The sequence below is a fragment of the Podarcis melisellensis genome, assembly GCF_964234715.1.
Source record: "Podarcis melisellensis genome assembly, chromosome: Z".
In the NCBI taxonomy this organism is placed as follows: domain Eukaryota; kingdom Metazoa; phylum Chordata; class Lepidosauria; order Squamata; family Lacertidae; genus Podarcis; species Podarcis melisellensis.
The window spans coordinates 23448520-23467531 of NC_138547.1; the positions used below are offsets into that span (position 1 = coordinate 23448520).

Genomic DNA, 19012 nt, shown 5'->3' on the forward strand with positions numbered 1-19012 from the left:
AATACTGGACTCAAGTTATAAGAAAGAGATTTCAGCTAAACAAGAGGAATAACTTTCTGATGGTAAGAGCTAGTCAACAGTGGAATGGACTCCCTTGGAAGGCTGTGCACTCTCCTTCATAGAAGGCTTTTAAGCAGAGGTTGGATCTGTCATGCATGCCTTAGCTGAGATTCCTGCATTGAGGGAGTTGCACTAGATGACCCTCAGGTTCCCTTCCAAATCTACAATTCTATGATTCTATGGATGTGCAATAACCCCAAAAGATGCCTTTGTACATATATGACCAAAACCTGTAGGTAGCCACATTGGTCCTTTGGAGATGAAGTCAAACATAAAAGCATTTATAGTACTTTTATCATCAGAGGTTAAGAAAGCTTTGCAGACCCTTCTGGTGAGGCAGACATTTGACATTATCAAGATTTCTGTTCCCTCTTACACAGTACAAGGTCAGAGGGGGCGGGATACCTTGCTCTTTCCTCTGGGAAGAGGCTTGTTTTGGTTTTGTGCTTGCATTCAACAAGTAAAGAGCCAAAACAAATCCAAGGTTTCAGCCCACAGGGATCATATTCTCAGCCTAACTCCAATCTTAGTGTAACCTTGCTGATTAGGACCAACCAAAGATGTCTCCAAAAAAGAAAAGAAGGAAAAGGGGAATAAGCAAACTTTTGCTGGATGTTAAAGAGGAAAAAAGAACCAGGGAGAACACATCCCACTATGAGACAGGATGCTGGACTAGAAAACCATTGGCTTGATCCAACATGTTATTCTTATGTTTTTGGGAAGCAATATGCAGAATTAATTAGATTAGGCTCATGTTGCACCAAAGACTAATGAAATAGGCAGCAATGGCTGCTCTCCCTTGGAAATCAGAAAAACAAGCTGTCATTCTGTGGTGTTTCTAGCACTAATTGGAACACCTGGGTTTTGCTGCTTGTGTGTAGGTGCAAAGTTGATCATGTGGGTGCCTGAAACTATCTAGTTAATGCAAAATGCAGCAGCTTGGCTGTTCAGTGTGCAAACATATCACCATCTTATTGCACCACTGCTTTAAAAAATTGAACGCAAGTGGAGGAAAGATCCAAATGAATGCAATCAAACACTGGTAAGGGCTCATTATTGAGCCTACCTAGTGGCAGTGAAGGCAGAAAAGAAGGCATACTTTGCTGACTCCATTGCATCCTTATTATGTCATCTGGCAGAGCTTTTCTGGGTTGTATGGGGCCTTTTATAGGCTGGCCCAAAGGAGGTGATAGAACCAACTGTAGCTCACTATGACTTGTTTGCAAAGCATTTTGAGGATAAAATTGCTTGCATCCACCAAGACCTTGACTCTGCTGTTATAGCAGATGGCTCTCATGGGGTGTCTAGAGCACAGTCTAGTCCTGTTGTGTTGGATGAGTTTCAGTTGGTAAGGCTTGAGGATGTGGACAAGGTGCTAGGATCAGTCAGGGCAACCACTTGTGCTCTAGACCTTTGCCCCTCTTGGCTGATAAAAACCAGCAGGGAGGGAACAGCTGGCTGGACCAGAGAAGCGATGAATGCATCCTTACGAAAAGGGGTGGTCCCTGCCTGTTTGAAGGAGGCAGTGGTAAAACCACTCCTTAAGAAACCTTTCCTGGATTCAGAAAACCTAACTAACTACTGGCCAGTTGCTAATTTCCCTTTTCTGAGCAAGGTTCTGGAATAAGTGGTTGCAGACCAGATTCAAGCACTTTTGGAAGAAATTGATTTTCTGAATCCATTTCAATCAGGGTTTAGGCCCAGTTTTGGCACAGAAACTGCTTTGGTTACCCTGTATGATGACCTCTGTCGAGAGCGAGACAAGGGAAACATGTCCCTGTTAATTCTTCTCGACCTCTCAATACCATCAACCATAGTATCCTTCTGGAGCAACTGTCTGAACTAGGAGTGGGTGGCACTGCTTGTGGTGGTCCAGTCCTACTTGGATGGTCATTCCCAGAGGGTCTTGCTTGGGGAATGCTTTTCAGCCCCGTGGAATCTTCAATGTAGGGTTCCACAGGGCTCAATCACATCCCCCATGTTGTTAAACTTCTACATGAAACCGCTGGATGGGGTTATCTGGAGGTTTGGAGAACTGTCAGAAGTATGCAGAAGACACTCAGCTCTATTTCTCCTTTACAACTGCAGGTGATGCAGTGGAAGTGCTGGACCAGTGTCTTGCCTTGGTAATGGACTGGATGAGATCCAACAAACTGAGACTCAATCCAGATAAGATTGAGGCACTGTTAGAGGGTGGTTCCCTAGACCAGATGGGTGGGAGCTGCCCATTAACTACTGAGCCAAGTTCCAAGGGGCTGGTACTTTTACACAAAATTTTATACAGCTTGGGAGTTGATTCCTAAAACAGGATCTCATCTCTTATATCCTCTGCAGGAGAAGGCATTCTGCAGATACCATCTCAGCAGGTCTGCTCCATATAATGTAGGAAGTGGGACTTTAATGTGGCAGCATCTACCCTTTGGAACTCCTACCCATTACTTATCAGACAGATGCCGTCTCCACTGGTCCCTTCTGAAGACCTTCCTTTTTCAGTTATTACTGTTAAATTACAATGAGATGCTTCACAGGAAGCAATTCATAAAGAAACTGAAATAAATAAATATGTTTGCTTATCATCTGAACCTGATAACCTCATCTGCCTAGAACTGTTACAGCAAAATGATGCTCTTGGGTTTGCTGGGAAAACATGGTAGCTCTCTGAAACATTGTCAAACTCAGTGACAGCTTTGAAATTCAAACAGATCAACAATAACTCACTTCCTGCCTTTTCACTCCCTGCCTTTCCAGGCCTCCTTCCTTTCCGTTGCAAAATGCAAATCCAATCGATAACTTATCCTGTTGACTCTCAAGTAAGCAGATTCTCCAGAGACAGATTGGTCTCTGCCAGCATCTCATAAAATAGTCAGTTTGCCAAACAGGTAATCTTCAACCATCGGTCACCCACTAGTGAATAATGAGTAATTATTTGTGCTCTGCTGAGGAAAGACAGTGTGGGATTCTGTGGAGGTACTGAACCACAACAAAACTATGGGTATTCAAGCACAAAAGAAACAAAAACCACGATGCCCCAAATTAAGAGAGAAAATGGAAGCTGCTAGCAGGACTCTCTAGTGCAGCCTGCCCCCCAATCTGGTACTCTCCACATGATTTCGATTCCCATCAATTCCCATCAGCCCTGTTCTAGATGGAACTGATGGGAGATGTAGTCTAAGTCACCTGGAGGACACCAGGTTGAGGAATGCTGCACGTGAAAGGTATTCTAATCTCAACAGTGTCAAATACTGACCCAAGGAGCTTCATCAGGCCTATGCAGGGTCCTCAATACAGCCTGTAGGATTTCTTCCAGATCCCACACAAATTGCTGTCTTCGAAGGTGAGGAATCTAGCTCATCCATGGCCCATTATTACATGCAATAAGGTATTAAGTGCAGATAATTTTTTTCTGTTATCATATAGGTCCTATAAACGCTGAAACAGTATCTATTTTTTCCAGTTTTAGTGACTAGAGTAGGGTTGCCATATGTCCTCTTTTCCCAGGACACATCCTCCTTTCCATGGGTATGTAAAATGAGAGTCGTTATAGCAATCCATATTTAAAAGTAGAAGTCAGCAAATGTGTTCTCTTTTTTGCTCTTAAAAATATGATTCTAAAATGAAACTGATAATGTAATTGATCACCACACAATCCAGGCACTTTTCCCTCTCAACAATAACTACTTTTGAGGGTTGCTTTGTGGTTTATTATGGATTTCATGTGTTTTATTTTCATGTGTGCTTGTGCTCTTAAATACATTGTAAGTCACTTGGAAAGTTTCTTTGTGCGACAAGCAACTAACAAATTTAATTACTACCCACCAACATCAAATCACTGCAGAAATCTTTTAAGCAGAATACAAATACTCTTGACTAGCAATCAGGAACATGCAGCCGTCCAGATGTTGCATGGCTACAGTTCCCATCGGCAGGGACTGATGGGAGTTAAAGTCCAAAAACTTCTGGAGGGCCCTTTAGAGGGCCAAAAGATTTTTTTTTTAACTTTAAAGACAATTTTAATCTATACAAACACCAAAACAAAATTAATGTTTTAATTATTACCAACATCCTGAGAGGAGAAAATGCAAAGTATTTCCACTCTTTTAACAGCGATGGAAACAGCTGGAGCTATTGATGCTTTCCTTTCTTCCTGTCTGGTTTAACAAGAGCTCAAAGTTCAATAACCAAAGCTCATCATCAACAAGCACTTGCATTGCCAGCATATGAAATATAGGAATCAGACCATTGGTGTATCCACTCAGTACTGTCTGCCTTGGCTGGCAGTGGAAATCCAGATAGACAGGTGTCATTTTTTGCATACCTGGAGATGCCAGAGATTGAACCTGAAATCTCTGTCATGCAATGCAAGTATTGTATCACTAAGCTAAGTTCCTTCCTTCATATGGAAGCAAACTGCACTTTCCAAGTACCTGGTTGAGAAAGTTTCAGCAGGGAAGTGTAGACTTCATGACAGTCCCGCTCATGACCAATAATAAAGTGAGCAACACGGAAATTCTTGCAGTGAATAAGCAGTGGACAGCCAGATGCGGTCAGAGGCAGTTTCTCCACAGTAGCAATATGGTGGTGGAGAATCTGTAAAAAAAAAGAGGAAGAAAGCTTACAGGGTCAATACTGACTGCAGCTTAAAAAGCCATTCTGACTGAATTCTAACTGAAACTAGAGACTATTTACATTTTAGAAAAAACAAATACTCAGTATTTATGACTGAGAACTACATCTTGTCATGAAAGATGTAATTTTACTTCTAGAAAGTTAAATCTCTCAGTTATGCCATCATACCCCACAGGAACACTATTGTTTACTAAGATGCTTAATTTCATAAGCATGAATTAAATCTCAGCTGGTACAGATACTTTGAATCAGGCTCATAAACAGCTACTTTCCTGGGGCAAGTGTCTCCAGGCAGGGGTGCTTTATAGGAGTAGATTCTCTTTTACTTTGAAGGCACAAATGACTAAGATAGGGATGTGTGGGCATGAAAACTGTGAGCCAGATGGGGGAATTGCAGACAAAAAATGTTGTATGACTTATTTGCTAGCCTGCTTTAAGATTTTCCTTTTCATGAAATAAGATTAACATAGTGTGAGAAAAAATATGAAAAGGGGTAGGTGGGTGTGTACTTGTTGCAGTATGGAGATACCATTTTGGTAATGCAAAGTTGAGCAAATGTTGCTTAAATTTTATAGATGCAAACTTAGTCCTCAGCCAATTGATGTTTATCTCTAACAATTGCTATGTTAAAAACATCACCAACAACACTATAGAAACAGTATCAGAGAAAGTATGCTCCTGAATACTACTGTAGTTGCTGAACAACAAGCTGTGCTATTGCCTTCACAGATCGCTTCTGGCTTCCAATACACATTGAAGAGACTGCTGATGGTGCTGGACCACTAGGGCTGCTTTTATCCATATGCTCATGAAATGATCACCAGACAAATCCTGAACACATCATAGTACATTAAAAGCTCTGAACAAATTAGGCTTGTTAAATAGACACATGGACATCAATACAGCCCTTTAGGTCACAAGACACCCCCAACCTGTCTCCCAGTGCTCAGCAAGAGAGTTACACTGCACTCTGACATTACCCATGTTTCCTTTCGAACTTCAGCCGAAGCATCTACGTAGATTAAATGTGTTGCGGTCAGGTACAGTGTTCCATTTGCTGGCTTTCTGTTGGTGTAACGATCTAGTAACTTGACATTTTCTACCTGTAGGGTAATAATAAAAGGAAGAGTGCCAGGGGGTGGCCATTAGTTTAGAACATTTCTAAAATATCTGCAGTACACCAGATAAGTTGCAGAACGTAAAAGTCATCTGCGCTGCCCAGATAGGGTGCACACTTGTGAGATTTAATGTTTTATTTCATTTTTAAATTAAATACAACTTATAAAAAGTGGTTTTAAATAAAAGTGGAGGAAAAAGAGAGAAAAGAGATATAGTATATCATTATAACTGTTAACAATTACAATTTTTAACCTACTGTATTTTGTATAATGGAGTTCCAAATTTCATTATACAGTGGTACCTCAGGTTACATACGCTTCAGGTTACAGACTCCGCTAACCCAGAAATAGTGCTTCAGGTTAAGAACTTTGCTTCAGGATGAGAACAGAAATCGTGCTCCAGTGGAGCGGCGGCAGCAGGAGGCCCCATTAGCTAAAGTGGTGCTTCAGGTTAAGAACAGTTTCAGGTTAAGAGCAGACCTCCGGAATGAATTAAGTACTTAACCCGAGGTACCACTGTAATTGTTTATGCAAAGTCTATGTCTATAAGCAATCTTCTGATAGGTGGCAGGTGTAGTCAGGTCTTCAAACCATTTAATACATGTACATAGGAGCCAACTCCTAGGGGCTGAGATACCTTTTGCCCCCCTTGAAAAAATATTGGGGGGTCACCCCCCAAAGTTGATAGGCATTGCCATTCAAATTATCTGTGTGTGCAGCATCTTGTGATCAATTATGCAAGGCAGGGCTTACCTCCCCCCACCCAACAATATTTTATTCAAGCTGGCACCCTTGGAGCCGTACATTTATCTTTCCAGGGAAGCAATATCAGACTTTTAGCCATAGTAAGGGCATGGAGAATCCATTTATGTTGTCCAGTTGTCAAAATCCAAATAGTAGATATGTAGTTCAAAAGAGTATTATCCTCTGAAAATTTTAGCATTTTCACACAGTCATTGTTATATAATCCACTGCTTCTCCCAAACTTAGAAAACACTGGACATTGTAAAAACACATTTTAAAGAAACATTATCCTTATTAAGAGATACCAGAGTTCGAATGTATTTTGATCCTAATACTATCCACCCAACCAAAGATGCTATGTATGGTATATTCCAAAGTTGCCCACTTCAGAAAATTAACACCAATTGTTAGCTTCTAGTATTTAATTCTTTTGTTTATTTCTAAACCTCATACTACTATTCCTCTGTTGATGCATATGATAGATGCCTTTAGTAAAATATCAAGATACTCTATTAACTGGTCCCAATCGGAATTGATGCCTATAGGGGAAAATTTGCTTGCCCAAATCAATTTTGTATTTGTACCAAATCTTATCAAATCTTTAGGTATGTTTATGCCAAAATATATCTCAATTAGTAACATGCAATATAAATAAAATATAGGGAGAGGTTTATTCAGATATTGATAGATGAGAGTCATTAAACCTCACCATTTGGGGAAAAGTGAATGCTCTCAAAATGAACATTATTCCCAGATTAATTTATATTCTGACAGGATCCCAGTTCATATACAGTATCTGGAAAATATGTTCAGAAAATAAATGCTTTGCTTAGAAAATTTCTATGGAGTTATTCAATTCCAATAACATCTTTATAGAAAATGCAAATCAAGGGGGGAAGATTCATATTCCGAATGTGGAGTTTTATCACCAAGCTTATTTACTTTCAAGCATTCAACATTAAATGAGAATGCTTTGGTCTGAACACCAGGTTTTTAATTATTGAGCATATGGAAACAGCATTATTATTATCATTCAGCATAGATACTCATATTCCAGTTGGGGAACCAGTTGCAACAACCATTCACCTGATCACCCATGATGAGGAAAATAATGACTTTTAGGCAAACAAGCAAGGAAGATTTTCTAAGTGCAGATAGTGTTAGCTCTCAACTCCTTTTCAGCACCTCAATGTGTTTGTAAGAACTCTATCCAAAAGAATCGTGAGCCAGAGCTCTGAAGGAAACACTCCTACTAGCTTTGATAGCTCTTCCGCCAATGGCCTTGCTAGCCTGTGCAACAAAGAATGGATTTTTGGATCACTGGCAAGAGAGCTTCCAAGCACAAGTTCCTGCTGCTAGAGGACTCCTTGGTATACAGATAATACGAAAATAATCGAAGAGGAAATGGAGAGGATTGCAGCACAGCTGACTCTGGATTCATACTCAAAACAACCAACTTGTGGCATATATCATATTTTAAGAAGATGCCACAATAGTGATAGCAACCTAGACAGTGATCCCTCCTGTTTTCTCATCTGCAAAGTGAATATTTCATTAGTAGTGAACCTAGCCTAAAGAGAGAAATTCCTACCTGTTGAGCTTTGGGGGCTCAAGGTTAAGCAAATCACAGCTGGAAGCCTGCTTTTGTTACTTGCCTCACATTTTTGAGATGGGTCAGGTTATAAAGCTACGTAAATGAATTAAACAAGTACACTTCAGAATTTTCCAACAATGTTAGCCTTGTCAAACACATTAGAACTTGCATGCTTTCTATTTTAATATGCATTTGCACAGCTCAATGTTAGGACAGAAAGTCAGGATAGAAACTGTTGAATAAAAAATGCTATGGAGAACTAAATCTCTAGCTTTTTCTCTGCCATGTTAGCATGGTGCAGGCTAAGGAAAGAGCTTGTCATGTCCCCCCATGCCTTCTGAAAGGCAACAGCCAGCAAAACAGGAAGTTGGAGTGTGGATGTAACAAGTTAAAAGGACACAGCAGCAGCAAGATGGCCAAGCCAAGAGTTTCCTGATCCTGATATATGAATGACTCATTGGGACCCTTTCATGCGGCGTTTGCTTTTCTTATCTATTCCATTCAGATAAACCACTATTAGGTTAAAGAAAAATATTGCACGTAGATTTCTTCATCTTAGGTAAGAGTATGATGCTTTAGTTAAATTATCATTTCTCAGTGATGCTTATCATTTCTCAGTGAAGAACGCCTAAACTATACAGTACAGTGGTACCTCTGGTTATGTACTTAATTCGTTCTGGAGGTCTGTTCTTAACCTGAAATTGTTCTTAACCTAAAGCACCACTTTAGCTAATGGGGCCCACCGCGCCACTGCTGCGTGATTTCTGTTCTCATCCTGAAGCAAAGTTCTTAACCCGAGGTACTATTTCTGGGTTAGCGGAGTCTGTAACCTGAAGCGTATGTAACCAGAGGTACCACTGTAAATGCTTTCATGCGCTTGCTAGATAATGTTCATTCCTGAATTCAGAGAATGCTCCAGCAATTGTAAAACCCACTAAACAAAATATTTTCTTCACATTCTTCAATATTCAACCCAAGACTTCGAAAGAAAAAGTTTGGAGCAGTAAGTACAATTATGGATGTTGCTTTTAATTTATTATAGTTCTCGATTTAGTAGCATCTAAATTGCTGTGGAGCCAAGCAACTTTATCCTCAAATTGTTTAGCCATCTGGTTACAGCTGGCGACTGTGTACAGTGGTACCTCGGGTTACAGATGCTTCAGGTTACAGACTCCGCTAACCCAGAAATAGTACCTCGGGTTAAGAACTTTGCTTCAGGATGAGAACAGAAATCGCTTGGCGCCAGCGCAGAAGCAATGGGAGGCCCCATTAGCTAAAGTGGTGCTTCAGGTTAAGAACAGTTTCAGGTTAAGAACAGACATCCAGAATGAATTAAGTTCTTAACCCGAGGTACCACTGTACTCCAAAGATCAACCCTTGCCTCGTCAGGAATAACCAATCTCTGGACACGGAAAAGGTTTGCTGGATGGCTCCCTGAGGATGCAATGGAGGCAACGGAGTAGGATCCCTTCACGGCCCTCACCACTGTGTGGAAGGTCAAATTATGAGCATGTCTCAGTCAGCTCCCAATCAAGACTTACACCACTTGTGCTCCAGCCCTTGACCATTCCATTTCATCAACCACCGTTCTTCAGTATACTAAGGAGTAAAACTGACTCCATAGCACCCAAGGGGGTACTCAGGAGTGAATTTGTCAAAAGACCCACGACTCACTATTCCATAGTGAAGCTATGACCTACAGTAAGCATTCCATAGTGAAGCCATTCTCTACAGTAAGCAATGGAACAGAGGTTACTGGCCACTTAGCATGCTTATATATTTACATAGTCTTATTTACATGGCTGATTTAAATACAGAAAAACTACAGGAAAAAGCACAGGAAAAAATGTGTAGTGAGTCCAAAAAGGCAATGATACGCAAGACTACGACATTTTTACACAAGCTCAAATGTTTGCAGAGTATCATGTCAACAAGCTAAATGAATAGATTAGTACATTTTACCAATCTGAATTTTGCTAATGAATTTCAATCTACCATTTAAGGTGCTAAAAGTGAGGAACATATTCTGCACATGCTCAGAATCCCTGTGAGATGCCTGCACAGTCTGGCACCAAGTCTGGCACCAATTATCCCTGCTTTCAAGACCAGATTCTAGGACCAAGATCTCAAGAAGCCCACCTTATGTGGATAAGTGGCAAAGGTTGAGGAGCAACTTGGGAAGCAGGCTCAGGGTTTCAGTGTGCATTAAGGGAGAACAATAAGCACACAAACGTTTATAGAAATATTATTATTTTCAGTGATGAGCTGAGCCATTTCCAAGACTTGTTGAAAGCATATTCCATTATGTCAATGCTAATCAATTCCAGTTCACCAGCAATAATGTAACATCTGAAAGATTATGGGAATGCACTCTATTACAAGCTCAAAAACTCTGAGATTACATTACACTGCATATAACTATGCTTCTAACCACTGCCCCCCTTCAACACCCCAACCAGCTGCTGAGACTAAGATCTAGGAGTCTGGAGCAAGGCTGGATGAGAATGAGGGTCTGATTAGGTTTTGTTGTGGGAGGAGGAAAACATCCTTAAGACCAACAATTCCTGTGTACAAGAAGGCCAGGTGGTGTTATCAAGACCTAACTCCACAGTTTAGCAATTCAGCAGCAGCCTCAAGGCTAGCATACAGTAATACTAGTGCTGTCTGGTTTAAAAAGGAAAACAAGGATTCCTGGCAGGCTTTAAATGGGTATCATCATCATTACTATTACTACCACTACTACTATATCACTTAATGCTGAAACAGGCTTCTAAACGATATAAAAAGCACAAAAACCAGTCACACAAACATTTAATGTAAGCATTTGTAATTAAGATGCACAATAAAATAACCCCACTACATCAATATGGGGTATTATCATTACTGAATGATTTCTATTTTAAAGTTATGTATTTTAATAATGTTCCATTTTGCATATTCTACTCATTGGTATGTATGTTTATTTATTTTTACTATAGTGATATTTTTTAAAGGGTTGTAGCACGCACCCTCCCGTCCTGGCCAAGCAAATAGGAGATTGGGGCATAAGACACCAGAAAGGCGGACATACAGACATGAAATGCACTCTGCACGTGCTCAGGGACCCCTTACATTACACTGCATATGGTTTACCAAAAGGGGGGGGGGTTGGGGGGAGAAGAAGGAAATATCCACAACAGGCCTTCCTCGCCCTCTTCTCCTCCGTTGTCTGGGGATGGGAAGGACCAGCTGAAAATTTGGGGGGTGGGAGGTGGCTGAAAAAGCCTCATGAGGAGGAATGGCCAGCACCTGTCACATTTCTCTATCACACACACATCACCCCTTACCTTGGGCGTCGTGATGTGCTCCATGGCTGAGGGAGGCCCACCCCAAAGCTGGGCGCCTCTGCCCGGTTACCTCGCGGCGGAACCCTCGACCGAACCTTCCCCGCCCGCGCCGCAAAAAAGGAAAACAAAAAAAAACCCGGCCTCTTCCTCAGAACCTCAGCCCCGTCTCTTCACCGAACCTCGCGAGATTCCGAGTCCGACGGAGGCCTGCTCCGTGGCCTGAAACCTCAAGCGCCATCTTGCGTAAGGGCACCGTTCACCAGGCAACAGGCGGAGGAGAGGACCTCCGCCAAGGCTTGAGTTCGAAACACACCGCTTGGGAGTAGAGGCCGGGGAAAGAGATCCAGGGAGAGAAACACGTTAGTGCTATGATCATCACCACCACCAACAAATGATAATAGTACACAACTGGCTCTGTGGGGAAAATTGTGGCCTTTGCTGCGTTGCCTATTTATATTTCCAGATTTTCCCAAAATACGGAGCGGTCTTGAAAATAAGTGTAAACAGGTATCCGTCAATCAGAGAGCCCTGACCCTATACACGTTTACATGGAGCGAGCAAGTCACATTGCACAGGATTGCAGGATGATGGTACAAGCCTAAGTATATTTACTCAGATACAGACTGCACCGAGTTCAAATTCAAAAACTATATGCATATGTCTCTGCATTGGATAAGCAGGGAAAGAGCAAGGTTGGAGGATTCAGGATGGATACAAGACAATACTTCTCCATGCAGTGCATGGTTAAGCTATGGAACTCTCTGCCACAGGAAAAGAGACAGCCCTCAACCTAGATTGTTTTAAAGGGGATTGGACAAGTTCATGGATGAGAGGGCTATCCATGGCTGCTAGCAGCAATGACTGTGCTCTATTACCACAGTTGCCAGCAGCAATCCTTTTGAATACCAGTAGCTGGAAGCAGGAATGGGACGCAGGTGGCGCTGTGGGTAAAACCTCAGCGCCTAGGACTTGCCGATCGCATGGTCGGCTGTTCGAATCCCGTGTTCGGTCCCAGCGCCTGCCAACCTAGCAGTTTGAAAGCACGTCAAAGTGCAAGTAGATAAATAGGTACCGCTTACCAGCGGGAAGGTAAACGGCGTTCCGTGTGCTGCGCTGGCTCGCCAGATGCAGCTTGTCATGCTGGCCACGTGACCCGGAAGTGTCTGTGGACAGCGCTGGCTCCCAGCCTATAGAGTGAGATGAGCGCACAACCCTAGAGTCTGGCAAGACTGGCCCGTACAGGCAGGGGTCTGGAAGCTGCAGGAAGGGAGAGTTCTGCTTTGTACTTGGGTTCTGCTTGCAGGTTTCCCATAAAAGCATCTGGTTGGCCACTGTGAGAACTGTGGAAGACATGCAGTCAAAGCTAACGATGTGTATTCTTGCTAGTTAACATGTGGTTAAGACCATAGAGCTGCATTGCTGATAGGCAGACCATAGAAACAGGATTGTCAGAGAAGGCTCTGTGTGATGTCATGTCCCCTCCTCTCCTGGGAGATAAGAAGCAAATATGTATGTATTTTATTAAGTAGTAGGTTGACAAAGCAGACGACACAGAGATTTCTCCAAGTGGTTCTTTATAGTAAGCTGGAACTGCTTTTATAGGCAGCCGGCTGTCAACATTGTAACAACACCCCAGGGTTTCCACCTAAATTAACTGATGTGGACCTGAGTGAAAACTACAGTGGTACCTCTGGGTGCGAACGGGATCCGTTCAGGAGCCCCGTTCGCATCCTGAGTAGAATGCAACCCACGACTGCGCATCTGCATCTGACGTCATTTTGAATGTCTGCACATGTGCGAGAGGCGAAACCCAGAAGTAACACATTCCATTACTTCCAGGTCGCCGCGGAGCATAACCTGAAAATGCTCAACATGAAGCATATTTAATGTGAGGTATGACTTTATATGCACAGTACCCCTGGTGGCCAGGGTGAGAACTTCAATACATAACACCTCTCCCCACCGAGATAAGGCATTACAGTGGTACCTCAGGTTAAGTACTTAATTCGTTCCGAAGGTCCGTACTTAACCTGAAACTGTTCTTAACCTGAAGCACCACTTTAGCTAATGGGGCTTCCTGCTGCTGCCACGTCGCCGGAGCCCGATTTCTGTTCTCATCCTGAAGCAAAGTTCTTAACCTGAAGCACTATTTCTGGGTTAGCAGAGTCTGTAACCTGAAGCGTATGTAACCTGAGGTACCACTGTAGTTACAGTCATAGTGGTTCCATTACATACAGCAATACCCTTATTGGTTTCAGTAAGGCACATAAGCATATTAATTGAGCCTATTCATCATACAGCTTTACATGTGCGGTTTGTCCAGTGAACATAGTCTTTTAAATAAGCTGGGTGCCTGGAAACCCTGCCAGACCTCCAAGGGCCAGTACCAGACTCCGGGTGGCTGCCTGATTCTGACTGCGACTGTTGTGTGACCAAATGTGGCATTGAGCCCAAGTTCCCTGGCTCCGCTGCTGTCGAAGGAACCATGGGCGGACTCGGTGGACGGTCAGTGGTATGGGTGTGGTCCGAGTCTCTGGAGAGCCAGGCCGACCTACCGAAATGGCTTGGCTTGGCTCCATGCCCTCAGTTTGTGAGGAAGATGTAGGTAGAGCCTCGCCTTCCATTAGCGACTGCTCTGGAGCTGGGGTAGTGGACACAGCGGTAGTGTCCAAATCCCAAAGCCTGCGCCTTAGCTGGTCTATGTGCCAGCGCCACAAGTGTCCGTTCTTGAGTGCCACCTGGTACGAACGGGGCCCTGTGTCTCCCACTACCGTGGCTGGCACCCAAGGAATGTCATCCACAAAGTTCCAGGCAAAAACCTGATTCCCCAGAATAAAGGACTGTGGCATATTAGTACAGCCCGTGGGCTTGGCCACATCAAAGTCTGGGTGCAGCCAGTCGAGGTGGCGGCCCATTAGCAGTTCGGCCAAGCTCCGCCCTGTGGCTACATGAGGGGTGATGTGCTGCATGAGCAAGTATTCAGTGACCTGCTCGTGCCATTCCCTCTGTTCTAGGCACGCCAGGGCCTCTTTTGCTGAATGTACCTTTCTTTCTGCCTGCCCGTTGCTGGCTGGGTGAAATGGCGCTGTTAGGGCATGGCGGATGCCAAGCCCCAAGAGGTACCTTTCAAAGGTGCCCGACGTGAACTGAGGTCCGTTGTCTGAGACGAGGACATCAGGACACCCATGAGTTGCAAAGAGGCTCCGCAGCACCCGGATGACAGCTTCGGGAGTGATGGAGGGCATCAGGGTGACCTCCAGCCATTTGGAATAGGCCTCTACCACTACCATAAAGGTCCAGCTGTGAAAGCGGCCAGCACGATCGATGTGCACCCTCGACCAGGGTGCCTTGGGCATCTTCCAGGTGTTGCCCTTAGCTGCCGGTGGTGCAGGTCTCGACTCTTGGCATTCTTGACAGGAGTCAACCCACGAAGTGATGGCATCGTCCATGTTAGGCCACCAGACATAACACCGAGCCAACGCCTTCATTTTGACAATCCCTGGGTGGCTAATGTGCAGAGCCTCGAGGACGCATTGGCGGAGTCTTTGGGGAACCACGACTTGGTCTCCCCACAGTAGGCAGCCGCGATGAGCCGAGAGCCCATGCTGTCTGGTTGCAAACGGCTGGAACTCTGGTGCAAAAGACCCTTCCAGCCACCCCCTCCACCCCCAGTTGAGTACACGTTTGATGATGCAGTCCTGGGCAGATGTAGAGGCTACATTGGCGGCCAATACTGGCGCTGCTGGAAGGTTCTCAATTAGGAGGAGTGATGAAGCAGGAGCCGGGTCTTCCACAAGCGGTGGAAGTGGGCAACGACTGAGAGTGTTGGCGTGACCCATCAATTTTCCAGGGCACTGCCAGAAAGACAGTCCATCGCAGCATGCGTGGCGAGAGGACCGGTGGAGTTGTTTGATCGCTGGCGAGGAGGCCCAGGAGGGGCTTGTGGTCAGTGATGAGGTCAAAGGTTCTCCCATAGAGGTATTCGTGGAACCTCTTTACTCCAGCCACAAGTGCCAATGCCTCCTTGTCGAGCTGGCTGTAATTCCGTTCAGCTGGAGAAAGCGTCCGGGAAAAGTAGGCGAGCGGTGCTTCCCTACCATTTTTTTTTTTAAAAAATAAAAGCTCAGGGGTGCCAAATAAGACCTGGTGCCAGGTTGGTGGCCCCTGCCCTAATGGACTGTCCTCTGCTGACTATAATCAGGCAGTGTGAGAAATGAGGAGTGGAAGCGATGCAACTAACTTACAAACTGGAATTCAGCTATGACAATTCATTGTAGTCACATTTTAGTGATATCCTCTTAGTTAGCAATGTATGCTAATAACTTTGGGGGCTCTCAGCTGCAATGGGTCCTAATTCTATGCATATGGCACATATCTATATAAAGTGCTTTTTTCTTTAAAAAAATGTTTAAGGGTACTCTCATTTTTCTACTCATCTTGAAATACTGCCCCTCAATGAGGCCAAACTTAGTTTCACAAAATGTTTAGGGGTATGCATACCCCTGTGATTTAGAGCCATATCTGAACTGGCAAACCATAGTTATAGTGTTTGTTCCATTTCTAGAAGACCTTGAACTAAAGAAACTACGGTGCCAAACAGGTGGAAGAGTGAAGCAGACAAGCAGCTTTAAACCATAATTTATCTGCATGTTTGCCAAAAAAGCAAATCTCCTTTACACCCACAAAGGTGGGGTGACCTTTTCTGACAACATTCCTTGAGTTATTCTGAAGAACACAGCTCTGCTGCAATAAACACAGTAAAAGTATGTTTCATTTATAACTTTAGCTTAAACATATCTAAGAGTAGACATTTAAAATAAGACTAAGACTAGACATTTAAAGTGAGAAGCAGGGCTCTTCCCAATTCCCTGAAATCTGAAATGATTATGCTGTAAGTCACTTAAAGCAAAGTATTTATTTTTTGCCATTACATTTAGCCTCCTAGGTTGCTGAGACCCAAGCTGCACAAATTTAGAACTTCCCCCTTTAATGAAGGCCTTGCTAGCAAAGCCTGAAAGCTACAAAAGAGATAAGGCAATGCTTAAACAAGTGTGTTGTTCTTGCGTAGCTGGATATTGTGAATTGAAAGGAATGAAAAACAAAAATCCCCTGACGCTCAATCTGCTTCCAGCAGAGCTGAGAAAGCTGATAGATGAATCTTGAGCTGCCTATCCCATGCAGTTTTCTTTAGATTGTTTGCAATTAGAGCAAAGTGAATAATCACTAATGGGTAATTTATTCCACTGTATTTTCCAACTTTTGATCTGAAGAAGAACTGCAGAAGAAGAAATCCTAGCCACAGGTCACAGGCACAAAGCTCAATACTGTAAACAAGGTGCTGAAATCTAAAGCTGGAGAAAACAGCTAATAAGAAAACTGAAAAGTGAGGTGTTTGCAGAAGAATTATAATCATCATAAAGTTCTAATGCAGTGCTGAAAGTGACCAAGCTAGATTCTCAAGCTGGCCTTCTTGGGGAAGCTATTCCACATTTGTGATGCCACCCAGGAGGAGGCCCTGTTTGGTACACCCCTATATCATCTCTCATGGGGACTGAGTCTAGGAGTTTCCCTAAAACAGGAGTAGTGGGAACATGGCTTGTTCCTTTGGCAAAGTGACGGCTTAGTTCCAATGGCGTAGCGTGGGTTGTCAGCACCCGGGGCAAGGCAAGTAATTTGCGCCCCCTAACCCGTGGATTTGTGCCCCCTAACCCTAACCCCCAGATGTTGCGCCCGGTGCGGCTGGCCCCCCCTGCACCCCCATGCTACGCCACTGCTTAGTTCCAAGTCTTCCCGATCAACAGGGTTTTTCCTGCTTGGAAGTCCTTAAATCCTATTGAGACCACCCACCTTTCAATCTGCATGCAGGCAATGTCTCCTGATTCTCCTGACAGGAGGTCGCAGAAGCTCCATCACCTAAGAGCAAATTATGGGAAGGGCCATCATAACTACTAATTTAGAAAAGACCCATATCTTAATGTGAATGTATCCACTTCTGTAAACAAAGGTCCCAAGTTCAATCCCTAGCATCTCCAGGTTGGGCTCCCTGGTCTAAAATCCTGGAAAGCTGCTGCCAGCTAGATGGATTCAGTATAAAACAGCTTCCTATGCTTCAGCCTCTACCAGCAGGCTAGTTGACAACAAGGCACAGAGAGGCCTTAAAGCTAGCAAAAGCAGCGACTGAGGTTCAAATGAACACATTCAAAAAATTAGGGAAGTGCTTAATTCCAAGTGGGCCACAGCCCTTCATCTGGTAGAGTCAGAAATGAAAATCCTCTCAACTCACTGATATATCTCTTACTGCCAGTTTGGTGGTGGAGCTAGAGAAGCTGACAACAAACTGGCATCACAGATGCATTGGCCTATGCCACCGCCTTATAGGATGTCATAAGGAATATGTTATCAGCAAAGTATTGTGCTAGGTATTCAGAGACCATCATGGCTAATAGACATTCATAGATATTCATATCCTTCATGAATTGGCATTGCCATCAGGGAGTTTGGGTGTTCATCAGTATGTGGATGATACCCAGCTCTACCTCTCTTTTAAATCGGAACCAGTGAAGGCAGTGAAGGTCCTGTGTGAGTGCCTGGAGACTGTTGTAGGATGGATGGCAGCTAATGGATTGAGGTTGAATCCTTACAAGACAGAAATACTGTTCTTGGGGGACAGGGGATCCTGAATGGGGTATGGAGGACTCCCTGATCCTGAATGGGGTAACTGTGCCCCTGAAGGACCAGGTGCGCAGCCTGGGAGTCATTTTGGACTCACAGCTGTCCATGGAGGCACAGGTTAATTCTGTGTCTAGGGCAGCTGTTTACCAGCTCCATCTGGTACGCAGGCTAAGACCCCACCTGCCCACAGACTGTCTTGCCAGAGTAGTTATCTCCCGCTTGGACTACTGTAACGCACTCTATGTGGGGCTACCTTTGAAGGTGACTCAGAAACTGCAATTAATCCAGAATGCGGCAGCTAGACTGATGACTGGGAGTGGCCGCCGAGACTGTATAACACCAGTCTTGAAAGACCTACATTGGCTCCCAGTACGTTTCCAAGCACAATTCAAAGTGTTGGTGCTGACTTTTAAAGCCCTAAACGGCCTCGGTCCTGTATACCCGAAGGAGTGTCTCTACCCCCATCATCCAGCCCAGACACTGAGGTCCAGCGCCAAGGGCCTTCTGGCAGTTCCCTCGCTGTGAGAAGCCAAGTTACAGGGAACCAGGCAGAGGGCCTTCTTGGTAGCGGTGCCTGCCCTGTGGAACACCCTCCCAGCAGATGTCAAGGCAATAAGCAACTATTTTACTTTTAAAAGACAACTGAAGGCGGCCCTGTTTAGAGAAGTTTTTTATGTCTGATGCTGTATTGTTTTTAATATTCTGTTGGAAGCCGCTGAGGGTGGCTAGATGGGTGGGGTATAAATAATTTATTATTATTATTATTATTATTATTATTATTATTATTATTATTATTATTATTATTATTGCCATTCAAATGGTGTGACTGTGACACGTCTTGTGATCGATTATGTGGTCAGAGGGAGAAGGAG

General features: G+C 43.9%; 2 protein-coding genes across 2 annotated transcripts in view; one reads left to right on the top strand and one right to left on the bottom strand.

The window, feature by feature from the left end:
* The window catches only part of MTMR8 (myotubularin related protein 8), a 32126-nt gene extending 20400 nt beyond the window's left edge, over positions 1-11726 (bottom strand). Inside the window, exons 1-3 of the mRNA XM_081897409.1 lie at positions 11469-11726; positions 5667-5789; positions 4485-4647 (exon numbers count right to left, since the gene is read on the bottom strand). Coding sequence (XP_081753535.1) covers positions 4485-4647; positions 5667-5789; positions 11469-11492 — 310 coding nt within the window. The 5' untranslated portion in view covers positions 11493-11726. The remainder of the gene's footprint in view (positions 1-4484; positions 4648-5666; positions 5790-11468) is intronic.
* LOC309362021 (uncharacterized protein C8orf48) overlaps positions 1-19012 on the top strand; it is a 384870-nt gene that overhangs the window by 121501 nt on the left and 244357 nt on the right. The window lies entirely within an intron of this gene.